The 14,109-nt window shown below is 41.7% G+C and overlaps 1 protein-coding gene across 7 annotated transcripts in view; it reads left to right on the top strand.

Moving 5' to 3' along the window:
• The window catches only part of INPP5A (inositol polyphosphate-5-phosphatase A), a 331,577-nt gene that overhangs the window by 98,289 nt on the left and 219,179 nt on the right, over positions 1-14,109 (top strand). For all 7 annotated transcript variants that reach the window (XR_014789433.1, XM_084845928.1, XM_084845927.1 and 4 more), the window contains exon 3: positions 11,199-11,299. Coding sequence is in view for 6 of the 7 variants with exons in the window: in XM_084845928.1 (XP_084702054.1) it covers positions 11,199-11,299 (101 nt within the window). In the remaining variant the exon portion in view is untranslated. The remainder of the gene's footprint in view (positions 1-11,198; positions 11,300-14,109) is intronic.

Below are 14,109 nucleotides of genomic sequence, written 5' to 3'. Positions count from 1 at the left end.
CTACATGACATGCAATTATCTGTGAACAGTTCCCAGAAGGCTGGATGAGCATTGAAATAACTGAATCGCATAAGAGCATAAGAAGAGCCGTGTTGGATCAGACCAAGGGTCCATCTAGTCCAGCATTCTGTTCATGCAGTGGCTGACCAGCTGTCGACGGGAAACCCACAAGCAGGACCCTCCCACCCATGTTCCCCAGCAACTGGTTTACACAGACATACTGCCTCTGATACTGGAGGTAGCATGTAACCATCAGGGCTAGTAGCTATTTTCCTCCAGGAATTTGTCTAACCCTCTTAAAGCCATTCAAATTGGTGGCCATCACTATGTCTTGTGGTGGCAAATTCCATAGTTTAACTATGCACTGTGTGAAGACATACTTCCATTTATCTGTCTGGAATTTCCCACCAATAAGCTTCATGGGATGACCTTGGGTTCTAGTATTATGAGAGAGGAAGAAAAATGTCTCCCTATCCATATTCTCCACACCATGCATAATTTTATACATCTCTGTCATGTCTGCCCTTCCCCTCCTTTTTTCCAAGCTAAGCAATCCCAGCTGTTGTAACCTTCTCTCATAAAGGAGATGCTCCAGCCCCTTGATCATTTTAGTTGCCCTTTTCTGCACTTTTTCCAGCTCTACAATATCTTTTTTAAGGTGTAGTGACCAGAACTGTACACAGTATTCTAAGTGTGATTGCACCATAGATTTGCATGGAGGCAGTGATATTCTCAATTCCTTTCCTAATTATGCCTAACATGGAGTTTACCTTTTTATAGCGTCCACACACTGGGTCAACAAATTTCATCAAGCTGTCCACCACAATCCCAAGATCTCTTTCTTGGTAGGTCACCTAGCTCAGATCCTATCAGATTATACTTGATGCTGGGATTTTTTTGCCCCAAACATGCATCACTTTACACTTGCTTACATTGAACCACATTTGCCATTTGAATGCCCATTCTCCCAGTTTGGAGAGATCCTTTTGGAGCTCTTCACAATCACTTTTTGTTTTAACCACCCTAAACAATTTGGTGTCATTGGCAAACTTGGCCACTTCACTGTTCACTCCTAATTCCAGAACATTTATGAACAATTTGAAAAGCATTGGTCCAATACAGATCACTGTGCTACCCCACTATTCACATTGGGAGAATTTACCATTTATTCCCAGTCTCTGCTTTCTGTTCTTTAACCAGTTACTGATCCGTAAGAGGACCTCTCCTCTTAGTCCGTGACTGTGAAATTTTCTCAGGAGTCTTTGGTAGGGGACTTTGTCGAAAGCCTTTTGGAAGTCCAACTAAACAATGTTGACCAGATCACCCCTGGCTACATGTGTATTGTGTATCAAACCAGCCTGTAATTTCCCGGATTCCCCCGGATCCCTTTTTAAAAATTGGTGTTACATCTTCCAGGTACAGAAGTTGATCTTAGGGTCATGTTGCTTATTTTTATTAGAAGATCAGCAATTTCATATTTGATTACTTTAAGAACTCTAGGATGGATACCACCTGGTCCCGGTGGTTTATTTACATTCAATTTGTCAATAAGGTTGAGAACTTCATCTTTCGTCACCACTATTCGCCTCAGTTCCTCAGACTCTCTTCCTGAAAACATCAGTTCAGGCACAGGTATCTATCCTACATCCTCTGCAGTGAAGACAGCTGTGAATAATTTATTCAGCTTCTCTGCAATCTCTTTATCCTCCTTTAGGACTCCTTTAACTCCACTGTCATCCAACGGTCCAAATGCTTCCATAGCTGGTTTCCTGCTTCTGCTATATTTAAAGAATTCCTTGACACTGTTTGTTAACCATGCTGGTGACCTCTTGGACTTGGTATTACCTTTCCTAATCTGTGGTATACATTTTAGTTGAGCTTCTATTACGGTGGTTTGAGTAACCTCCAAGCATCCTGAAGGGATTTAACCCTCTTGACTCCCCCTTTCAACTTCATTTTCACCAGTTCCCTCATTTTAGAGAAGTTTCCTCTTTTGAAGTCAAATGTGACTGTGTTGGACTTAGCAGTTTTCCACTTAAATATACATTAAATGTGATAGCACTGTGATCACTGTTTCCAATTGGTTCAACAACAATTACATCTTATACTAGGTCCTGGGTACCACTTAGGATCAAATCCAGGTCACCTCCCCTCTGGTCAGTTCCATGACCAACTGTTCTAGGGCACAGTCATTTAAGGCAACCTCGTTGTCATGACTGGAACATGAATTTATCCAGTCAATCTGGGGGTAATTGAAGTCACTCAGTATTATAGTACTTCCTCATTTGGAGGCCTCCCTGATTTCGTTTTCTGTCTCAAGCTCACCCTGAGCCTTCTGGTCTGGGGGACAATAGCGTGTTCCTAGTACTAAATGAGTTTTGGAGCCATATATTGTGACCCACAGCACTTCGGTGGAAGAGTCTGCCCCTTTTAGGTGTTGTTCTTGTCTGCCTGACACTATGCTCTCTTTGAAGTACAGAGCAATACGTTGTCCAGTACGCCCTTCCCTGCCCTTGCTGTAGAATTTATATCTAGAGATGACAGTATGCCACTGGTTCTTTCTATTCCACCAGGTTTCCGTAATGCCCACCATATCTAGGTTCTCCTTTAAAACCAGGCATTCCAACTCTCCCATTTTGGCTCGGAAGCTTCTAGCATTTGCATAGAAACACCTGTACACGGTATCCCGTCCCAGATGTCTCTGGCCTGTGCATCTTTTGCTCTGGCACTTAGGCCTCTTTGATTAGCTATTATGTTTCACCATATGCTCATGGTCTATTTCCTCCCCTTCTACATTTGGACAATCGAAAATTTTCATTTTCATCCGCTAGGGATGATTTAACCCAAACCAGGTGCTTCCCAGCTCCTGTTGGCTTTCCCTCAGGGTTTAGTTTAAAAGCTGTTCTGCCACCTTTTTTATGTTCTTATGTTCTTGTGCGACTCTCTATGTGAGCCAGAACGCTACATTTGCAACCACTTAAAACGACATCCTTTATTATACAAACCTATTTCAAACTTCTCACTCACTGTGTCTCTCTTGTATTGTCTTCATGCTATTTGCCGACTCACTTACTGGTAGGTTTTCCCTCAGTCTGTGCCTTTCCTTTGCGTCACTGGGTTACGCTTCCTGTCTTTGCCCCAACTTTCCTACCCAGTTCCACTTACAGGCAGAGCCTGGTCACATAGGTAATTTCCTGCGGAATTGGGAGAAGAGTGCCTATTCCATGGGGAAGAAGGCCCACACACTTGAGTGACATTCATGTGGTTGGGTCATTTCAGTGTCCTCCCAGTCTCAAATTTATTTATTAAATTTCTTAATCGCCCATCTGGCTGGTCACCTAGCCACTCTGGGCGATGTATAACAGTACAATTTAAAACAGTAAAATTATACATTAAAACATTATTTAAAAATACCCTAACCCACCCCAAAATGCCTGCCTGAATAACCAAGTTTTCAGTGCGTGGCAGAAGCTCATTGAAGAGGGGGCATGGCGGAGTTCCCTAGTGAGGGAGTTCCACAGAGTGGGGGCCACCACAGAGAAGGCCCTCTCCCTCGTCCTCACCAGCCTAGCTGTCCTGGCTGATGGGACAGAGAGAAGGCCATCCAAGGCTGATCTTGTTAAACAGCCTGTCTGGTGTTGCTGGAGGCACTCCTTGAGATAGGCTGGGCCAGAAAAGTATAGGGTTTTAAATGTCAAAACCAACACCTTGAATTTGGCCCAGAAAATAACTGGTAACCAATGCAACTCCTTCAGCACTGGAGTGATGTGATCATGCCGGTGGCTGCCTTTAATCAGGTGAGCCTCCGCGTTCTGCACCAGCTGCAGCTTCCAAACCATCTTCAAGGGTAACCCCATGTAGAGCATATTACAGTAGTCTAGATGAGAGGAGACCAGGGCATGTACTACCGATGGGAGCAGATGGTCGGGAAGGTAGGGGCGCAGCCACCTTATCAGATGGAGTTGGTACAACGCTGTCCAGCTCACAGCTGACACCTGAGCCTCCATGGACAGCTGGGAGTCTAAAATGACCCCCAGGCTGCGGACCTGGTCTTTCAAGGGTAGCCGTACCCCATTCAACACCAGGTCAACATCCCCCAACCTCCTCTTGTCTCCCACCAAAAGTACCTCGGTCTTGTCAGGGTTCAGCTTCAGCTTATTCCTCCCCATCCAGCCACTCACCGTCTCCAGACATTTAGACAGGGATTTCACAGCCAACCCTGGTGAAGATTTGAATGAGAGGTAGAGCTGCGTATCATCCGTATATTGATGACACCGCACCCCAAACCTCCTGATGATAGCCCCCAGCGGCTTCACATAGATCTTAAATAGCATTGGGGTGAGGATGGAACCCTGTGGCACCCCACACGTGAGTGGCCACGGGTCTGACACCTCCTCTCCTGTGCTACCCTCTGGTACCTGCCAGAGAGGAAGGACCGGAACCACCATAACACAATGTCTCCAATGCCCATCCTCTCCAGGCAGTCCAGGAGGATACCATGGTCAATGGTATCAAAAGCCGCTGAGGGGTCAAGGAGAACAAGGAAGGCGCATTCACCCCTATCCAAAGCCCTCCTCATATCATCCACTAATGCGACCAAGGCCGTTTTTGTCCCATGCCCAGGCCTGAAGCCCAATTGAAATGGATCTATGCAGGTTTATTATTTAAAAATGGTTTAAAATGGTTTTAGATATATCTATATATTGTGTGTGTGCTAACTGTTTATATGTTTTATGTAAATGGTTTTGTGCTATGTATAATGTATTTTTAATAGGTTTTAATTTTTGTGAACCGTCCAGAGAGCTTCAGCTTTGGGATGGTATAGAAATATAACAAGTGAAATGAAATGCAGGAGCAGCTCCAGTGGTTCTGGGAGAATATCTAAAGAACACCATAATAATGAGAGATAAGATGATCATGAGAAATAATCCCATATTAACTGTTTATAGAATTCCCTTCCCAGAGATGCCTTAATAGCACATTCTCTCTCCTTTTTATTTTTTATTTATTGCATTTATTACATTTCCATACAGTCCAATAGCTGAAGCTCTCTGGGTGGTTTGGTAAACAATTTTATTGTTTATCAAAACAATAAAATTAAGACAAATCAACACGACCTTTAACGAGAAGGGAGGGTTCTACCTGCTGCCGACTGATAGAATGATAAGAACACACACACACACACAGTTAAATTATTGCTGCCTTTCTTTCTTTTCTACTGAATTTTACTGAATGCAGAATTGCTGCTTTCGTCATCTATGTTTTTTTCCCTTCAGGCAAAAAAGCTGCACATAAATATTAAATAAAATAATTTAACCAGCCCCTTTAAAGCGAAATGTAAAGAACCTCAGTAAAAAAAAAAAAAAGAGGTTGATTTGGCTGCCATAGATGGTACAAAAAATTATTTACATTTCTGTGTTTGTCTCTGGCTTGTGTTCTGCTCTTACCATTGACCTGATGTGATTGATATTGCCTGCTGTTTTAATGTGCTGCCAACCCTCTCCACACAGGTAAACAGTAGATGACTCTTGACCTGCTGCTGACTGTTTGGGGTCAGAGTCAAATACTTCATTAATGATATTACTGCAAAGGGGCATGCTTCTTGTTGCTGATAAAAATCCCCTTATTGATTCACTCATTAGGGTCTGGCTGGCACTTTGCTTTAATGAGTTTATTTCAAAGTGATGGATAACACTACCTTTCTGCATTCTTAAAATGACCAAATGGCTAGGTTGCACAGTGCATTTTACCATATATTCTGTATTGGATTGCCATTCATATGACTTGGTTTTACAGGCATGGAAAGCATGTTGGCTCTCTAATCTGTGTAGCCCAGTAGTTGTTAACTTGGAAGTGGATTTATTTTTAGCCCTTTCACACTACACCACTTCCCCCCTTCTCAAACACGCATTATACTATGTATCACACACCTAAATTTTAGTTTGGAGCTTCTAATTTTATTTTAGTGTAAGCAGCTGGCGCCTAGTCACTTCATGGCTTTATTTATTTCATTTATTGTTATTATTTTTATCCCATCCCTCCTCCAAGGAGCACATGCTAATAACAACAACAACAACAACAACATAATTTTATTTCTCTACCACCCCATAGCCAAAGCTCTCTGGGTGGTTTACAACAATTCATTAAAATATACCAGCATTACAAAATACAGCGTAATAAAAACAGTCTAAAATTTTAATTCAGAAAAATTAAAACAATGTAAACAGCTAAAAGCAGTTTAAGTAAACAATTGTATACATGCTTCTTTCCTATTCTCTTATACTTGCAACATACCTAGGTATGTCTGGGAGAAAACTGAGTGCTCCAAGACCACCCAATGAGCTTCACGGTGTGGAAATAATCCTTTAACTACACCCCTAATGTCTTATGTGTACCCCAGATTGGCTTGCGTTTAGTATGAACTAGAGTTACTCCATGTTCTTGGCATCCTAGTCTATAAGAAGCAAATTACAGCCTGTAAGCAGTTTCCCTGAGAATTGGAAGGGAGGATGAATTCCTCCCCAGACTGCAGGCTGATAACATAGTATTTTGTGCAGTAACTGAGTGTCAGTAGCTGGCAAGCGTCCACCCCGGTCCAGGGAAAGAACATTCAGCCCCTTTTCAGATAACAGACTATGTGAGACTGCCTCCAAGTAATGCGGCCACTAGAGCATGGCTAGAGTTCTTCCCTATATGTGATGTATTTCGCTGTATAAAAGCCCACCCCACTGAATACTCGGGGCTCTCTGCCCCTTTGCTGACAGAGTGCCTTGCTGGCCATGCAATGAAGGGCTTTCAGATCCAGAGTCTTACCTGTGTCTAGTGTGATCCATTGTCCGGGCAGACAAGGATCGTGTGAGCGTGTTCCGCTCCTACAACAATGGTTTAAGAGAGAGATGAACCAGGGTCTAAGACCATTGCTCTAACCAGTACACCACACTGTGGTGACTGACTCTCATATATAACTAAGGTACTTGAACACTATTTTTATTTATTTATTTATTTATTTATTTCTAAACCGCCCAATAGCCGAAGCTCTCTGGGCGGTTCACAAAAATTAAAACCAAACAACACACAATAAAACAATTTAAAATATATAGAACATTAAAACCACAATATAACAATACAACCACAATAAAATCTAGCAGCAGTACAGGAGTTTAAAATACAGATTTAAAACAGCAAAGATAAAAATTTAGAAAGCTAAAATGCTAAAATGCCTGGGAAAATAAAAAGGTCTTCACCTGGCGCCGAAAGGAGTACAATGTAGGCGCCAGGTGAACCTCACTAGGGAGCTCATTCCAGAGCCGGGGTGCCACAACAGAAAAAGCCCTCCTCCTAGTAGCCACCCGCCTCACTTCCTTTGGCAGGGGCTCACGGAGAAGGGCCGCTGATGATGATCTTAAGGTCCGGGCAGGCACATATGGGAGGAGGCGATCCTTCAGGTAACCTGGCCTCAAGCCGTTAAGGCCTTTAAATGTTAACACCAGCACTTTGAATCGGGCCCGGAAATGTGAACACTAGATAGAAAGCAGTGGCCAGGAGCACTTTTTACCAGCTTAGGCTGGTTATCTATGTTGTGGTGACATCCAGGCTGAACTACTGTAATGCACTCTATGTGCATTACAGTACTGTCTTTAAAGTCGGTTTGGAAACTTTAGCTGGTGCACAATACAGCTGCCCAGATATTGGTGGGGGCTGGGCAGTCATCTCATGTGACACTTGATCCTGTGCCAGCTGCACTGCCTGCCAGTGTGTTTCTAAGCTCATTTTAAAGGTTTTAACCTTTAAAGCGTTAAAACAGTTTGTGGTCCTTGTGTACCAGCCTGCCTGCACTTTGAAGTCATCAATGGAGGCCCTTCTCACTTACCTGCTGCCAAATGTGAATACAAGGAAGAGGGCCTGTATGGTAGTGGCTCCATGCCTCTGGAATGAGCTTCTGTTGGAGGTTCATCAGGCCTCTTGTTTCCCTGAAAGCGTTTTTCATGAAAGCTTTGAAAACCTACCTGTTTTTGTTGGTTTCCCCTTGAATTGTTTGCTTGGGCCGATGGCTTTAATTGTAATTGTTCTTTGTGTAGTAGATTTCGTTTGTTTCCTCTCTGGGAATTACTGTATTTTATTGTTTTTTACTATTTTAGTATTGCATTGTTTCTTTTATCATGTACACTGCCTTGGGAGAGTTCCATCCTTAAAGACATCCTAAAAATAATTTTAAATAAAAATAAATAACTTGAAAAGTTTGTACTCACATAATCCAAGACAGTATGATTACAAAAAAAGTCTGTAACTGGGACATTATTATGCCTTTCCTTTAAAAATGCAGCATGAAACCAATTTGACACTAGTAGCTGTGTATTCTGGCTATGTATACAGTGGAATGGACATGGTGATCCCACTTCTCATACTTGAACGAGCCTTGGACTGGTGGAAGGACTTGTCCTTGCATCCAGGAACGGATCTGTGCTTGCAGAACAGTGGAAAATGCAAAATAGCTTGTAGGAACATTCTATATTTAAACAACTGTCTCTTAATATAACCACTGAGCTCATGTTATAAGTCTTTCTTTAAAGAACGAGCATGTTAGCTTTCTGTAAAATGTGAACTTAATTATAGTTTCTTTGTGATGTCATTTGACAGCAAAAGTCCTGTAGGGAAAATCCCACATAATTGTGATGTAGCCAGTGGGCATTTGTGCTCTGAGCCTGGGGGGTTCATCACACGGAGCTTTTATCCTGCTATTGAGACGGCTCTCTCTCAGAAGTTTGTGGGCTCTTTCGATAACGCCATTACCCTCCAGGGTGTCGCCCACCATTTCCTCCAGCCTATCTCGTGTTTTCCCCAAACACAAAAAATATGGTATTTTTTCCAGCCCAGGGAACAGGAGCGCCATGACCTCCCTGTGAAATTCTCCAGTAGTGGGAGAAACCGCTGTGTCTGCCTGCTGTGAGCGTTTGTTTTCAGTTGTTGGGGGCGCAGTCACTCACAAAAAGGAGAGAACAAGCAGTTCTTCTCCAGGGTTAAGGATGTATTTGTAGAAGAAAGGAACAGTAAGCATTATCTTTGTACTATTGCTGATTTTAGCACCTTCTATATTTTTCCAAGAACAAAGATTTCTTGGGAAAAGAAATTTCAAAAGATGAAATCGTGTTTTGGATCGTGTATGTTATAATGAACTTTTCACAAGTTGAATATTATTATTTGAAGTTTAAGGTCCTAGAGATATAGGTGTATGTGTGGTATGGATTGTTGCACATGTGTATAGACACCATTTAGAGCATCTATATATACACTAGGCACACATGCACAATTTAAAATATATACAAGTGTGTGTGTGGTTTAATGATTCTATATATGTGAAAAATAACCTTCTGCTTCTTTCTGCTAAAGACAGCTTTAAAATGTAGCTTAAAATCTGGAAACCACGGGGCTGGGGGAGGGGGAATGTAGCTTAAGGTCTTCAAATCAGAAAGGAGAAAATGTTCTAAAGCTTGTATTTATGCCTGTGTTGATATTTGGGATTTTAAGGGAGAGGAGTACCTCTCCTCTATGTGGGCTGTCATATTGGGAAGGGCCCAATCTGTTTCCTGCAGCCAGAGGATGCTTTGTTCATTTCTGCCGATAAGTTGCCTTACACTTCTTTGTTGGGGGTTTGTCATCAGTATCATTTCTCATTTTACCTTGTATATTTTTCCCCCATTTGTCTTTTAATCCATATTGCTAGTGAGTACACTCAACTTTCTTTCCACCTCCTAGTCTCTATCTATTGCTATCTTAATCTGAACATTTTACCTAAGGGTGCAATCCTGTTTATTTTTAGACAGAAAAAAGTCCTACAACTTCCAGCATTCCCCAGCCAGCATGGCTGGCTAGGGCATACTGGAAGTTGTAGGACTTTTTTTCTGTCTAAAAATGCATAGTGTTGCGCCCTAAATTGTGTCTATGGTGACTTGATCTGGCTGGTTTCATGATGTGTGATAGTTCCAAAGCTTTAGTGAGCCTTATTAAAAATCCAGTAGAAATTTTCAGTGGTGGCCAACCTTTTGGGCAGTTGTGCCATGTCAAACTTCAAGTGTATGACTGTGCTGCTTTAGGAGTGCTATAGTATATCTATAGGCCCCCATGGCCTTGGTGTGGTTTCGCCTCTAGCCCACTAAGTTGGGGACCAGGCAAGAATACAAGTTTGATTCTTTTATGCCAGTGCCAGGTCATTGAATCCTGCTTCTAGTTCTCAGGTATGCCATAGACTTCCACTGCCTGTGCTACATGGCACGTGTGCTTCAGGTTTGCCATACATTCTCCATCTTTTTACTACTACAATGTTGTTGCTAGTGCTCAGGTATGCCATAGACCTCACCTGCCTGTGCTACATGGCACCTGTGCTTCAGGTTCGCCATCATGCTCCATCTATTTACTATAGTCTTGTGGGGCTATTAGCAATCAGCTTTAACGACACTTTCCTAAGTCATCCCATAGGAAACAATTTTTTTATCCTTGCTCTCGTCCATCATAAAACAGCACTCTCTGAGGTCCTGTTATCAACATATTGTCAACTCTACAATCTGTATAGGAAAAAAAGCCATTTAATCTTACTTGCTTGTCTCACTGTCTCTCTCTTTAGACTGGCTTATGTGTATTGGCTGAATCTCTACTGTTTGTATCTTATGTATTATAGCTTTTACAATTCTCGATCCTGTGTTTTAAACATCATGATGCTGATGGAGGAGAAAGTTATAGTAGTAGTTTTGCAAATATAATTTGGCATTAGTTCTTCCCATCTGTTTTCTAGTTATGGGATCAGCTCTGTGCATGATTAACTATGGGAGTATCACACAAATGTATGCAATAGGTGTGCCTTGTTTACCCACAAATCTGTATACTTTTTTTTTAACTACACAGAGATTATATTTGTGTAGGAAAAATGTAACCTATGAAGCAGCCCACCCTCAGAATCCAGAAGCCTGCAACATATTGTTCAGGAAAGCTTGTTGTGGGGTTTGACAAATTCTCACATTAAATTTTTGAGGTAAAAATGCTGGTCAGAATAATGCCGTGACTGGAAAAGTTGTTGCTTGAGCCATTGTTTTGTAGAAAATCAATGTCTGGTAATTTCACTCCATTTGTATCATTTTTAGAATTGTGGCTATGCTCACAATTTTTAGAATTTTAGCTGTGCTCATGCTTTTTTTCCTGTTTTACAGGTTGTACATGCACATAAACCACACTTCATGGCATTACACTGTCAGGAGTTTGGTGGGAAAAACTATGAAGCATCCATGTCTCACGTCGACAAGTTTGTTAAGTAAGTAACAAGAAAAACACAATCCAAAGTTAGATTATGTCTTCTGCTTAGAACTCAAATTTTACTGTCTTTATTTACAAGACATTTGATACTTCAAAATACCATTACATTCACCTCACAGATTAAGCATGTTCCCCTATAAAACTTTGGTGGTGGTGTTCGTTGTTTTTGAAAAATATGGGACATAGGAACCTACCTAATACTAGGGGCATTTCTACACCAGCCTAAAATCCTGCATTTAAAATGTGGATTCTGCTCCATTTTAAATGCAGGATCACCACTGACTCCCTTTACATGCGCTCCCCCCACCAATCTGAGTCTTCCATTATCTTTCATTGATCTCGCTCCTCTTCTTGCCGCTTTAACTCTTTTTATGGAGGAAACTGAAGTGGAACACAAAACAGGGTAATTTGATACCTCATTATCCGCGATCAGAAAACAGAACAAAGGGCATTTAGTGCAGGAGGGTCACAGCAAGGTCATGGTGTCATGTAAAGAGCCCGCAAATGCCCGGGAAGGAGCAATCTCAATCGCAGGATAAAAGCTCTGTGTGATGAAGCCCTAGGTCAAACTATTTCTCCAGCTAGCCCTCAAGGAAATCTGTGACCGTCTAGATGCTGCTATACTCCAAGTCCCATCAGCCAACAGAGAAAGAAAGTGGGGAGGGAAGAGGATAGATGAAAAGTAGTTTAGTTTTTCATATTTGGCAAGAAAAAAACAAGCCAAAAAGATTAACCTTAAATGCAAACATTTCTTCTATTAGATGAATAGATAAGGATAAACCTGTTTCAGGTGTTAAACTGTATCAGTGGAGCAGGAGTGAGTCCACATGCACAGGCTCCACCCCCAACATCCAAGTGTGCTCTGGCTCCATCCATGATCTTCCCACATTGAGCTTGCATGTGCATAGAATCTCCCCTCAGACTGTCCAGCTCAGCACGGGAAGGCCAGGGGTGGAGCTAGCACATGTCCAGGGATGTTGGGAGTGAGGCCAGTGTACCACGGCCCTGCTCCATCTCCACAGGTACAATTTAATAACATCTGAATAAAGCTATTGTATTCCATTCATTTGCTTATTAATTGCTTTTTGATAGGGGCCCCAAGGCCACTTACAATTAAATATATCCTATGATATATGGCATTGGGGGAGATTCTGGCAGAAATTCCTAGAAAAACATTTACTGAACAAAAGTGGCAAGCTTTTAAAGTTCTGTAATGCTTATAAAGCTCTTCTGTATCTTGTAATGTTGCCTCCCAATTTATATACTATTCCTGTTGCGTACCTAATGCAAAGACAATAGTAGGCAAGGGTGGAGGTAGTGTCAAGCAAGGAGAATTGGTTTTTGTTTTGTTTTTTTAAAAATCACATGGTTGGTACTGCAGTGTGAAAAGAGTTTCAGTTAGAAGAACTACCCTACAGAAGGTGTCATTTTCTTCTGTTGCTGAATCTTCAGCTCAGCTAATGAGTAAGGAAGAAGGGTCAGATGCAGCAAGCACTATCATCTCCATTGTACGTGCTTAGAATGAGATAAAATGTCAAAATAAGAGGCTAGCAAAAAACCCGTAACATCCTACCATTCAGCTGCTGGTGGTTTTGTACCTCTTATAAGGATTTTAAAAGATGCGACAGTTTCATAGTAGATTAATGAAACTGATATTTCTAAATGTAGGTCGAATGAACATCAGTTCTTTAACATGTAACAGAATATATTAACATTTTCTTTGGAACATCTTGGTATATGTATAACTTTGGTTTTTTGCTTTTTATTTGATCTCTTGCCTGTTTTATGCTTACCAGTTCATCTTAATTCTTACTCAATAATAATAAATAATAATAATACCACCCTTTGGTTTTAACATGAGATTTAAGATGCCTAGAATTCTCACTCATGCTCCCAAGCCCGTTGCAATGGTAAGTTAAGGCAAACACTTTAATGCTGTGCCATGTAAGCATAAAAACCTTTGTCCAGTGTCACATAGTGGGCTCAATTAGAAATTAGGCTCCATGTACCACACTTGGTCTTTCAGCTCATCATTGGGCTGCCCAGGCAGAAATTCAGCATGTTCAGATTCTCTAAACTCAGGCTGCTGCCTGCTGAGTGCCTGAAAGCTGAGTAAACACTTCTTCTCCTTCTCCTTTTAACAACAACAACAGAACAAACCCCAAAATGCCTCACTCAGCTTTCAGGCACTCAGTGGGCAGCAGCACTGGAAGGCCCCAAGGGGGTCCAGTTTAAGTCCTCTAGGGGGCTTTTGAGAAAGCTGAAGCAGCTGGAGAGGCTGCAAGGACAGAGTGGGACAACATGTTGTAAAATAAAGAGCACCCCACCCCCCAGCCACCTCCTTACTGAAGCCCTGCACCCTGAGAAATCTCTCTGAAATTCTCAAAATCCCTGCGAAAGAGGCAGAAAAATGGCTGCCTCTTTCGCAGGGAAACAAAGAGGTTGCGAAAGGGCAGGTGTGGTTTCTGCACATCACTAGATTGTACCACTAATGAACAGTAATGAAATATATTTAATTTCAGAGAAAATTAGGGCCCACAGATCTTTGTCTGATGTTTCATTTGCTAACAAGATGTTGTTGAAGTATTGTAATTGTCCCACTTTTTGCAGTGTGATTTCTTCACAGTCAAGTGTTCACCACATAAGCTAATATGAAATTGGTAGCTCATACCATGCTGAAAGTAGTGGAACAGTGCCCTCTACTGACTTGGATCATCAAAAAGTTGCTTGATGACTTTTTTTTGTTGTTTATTACATTATGAAAACATAGATGTCTCCTGTATGGTTTTAAAGTCTAACATGGTTGTT

This window comes from Heloderma suspectum, chromosome 3 (genome assembly GCF_057233095.1).
Source record: "Heloderma suspectum isolate Gila_16-S chromosome 3, 16-S_ref, whole genome shotgun sequence".
Lineage (NCBI taxonomy): Eukaryota > Metazoa > Chordata > Lepidosauria > Squamata > Helodermatidae > Heloderma > Heloderma suspectum.
This window is presented reverse-complemented; position numbering and strand designations above follow the sequence as displayed.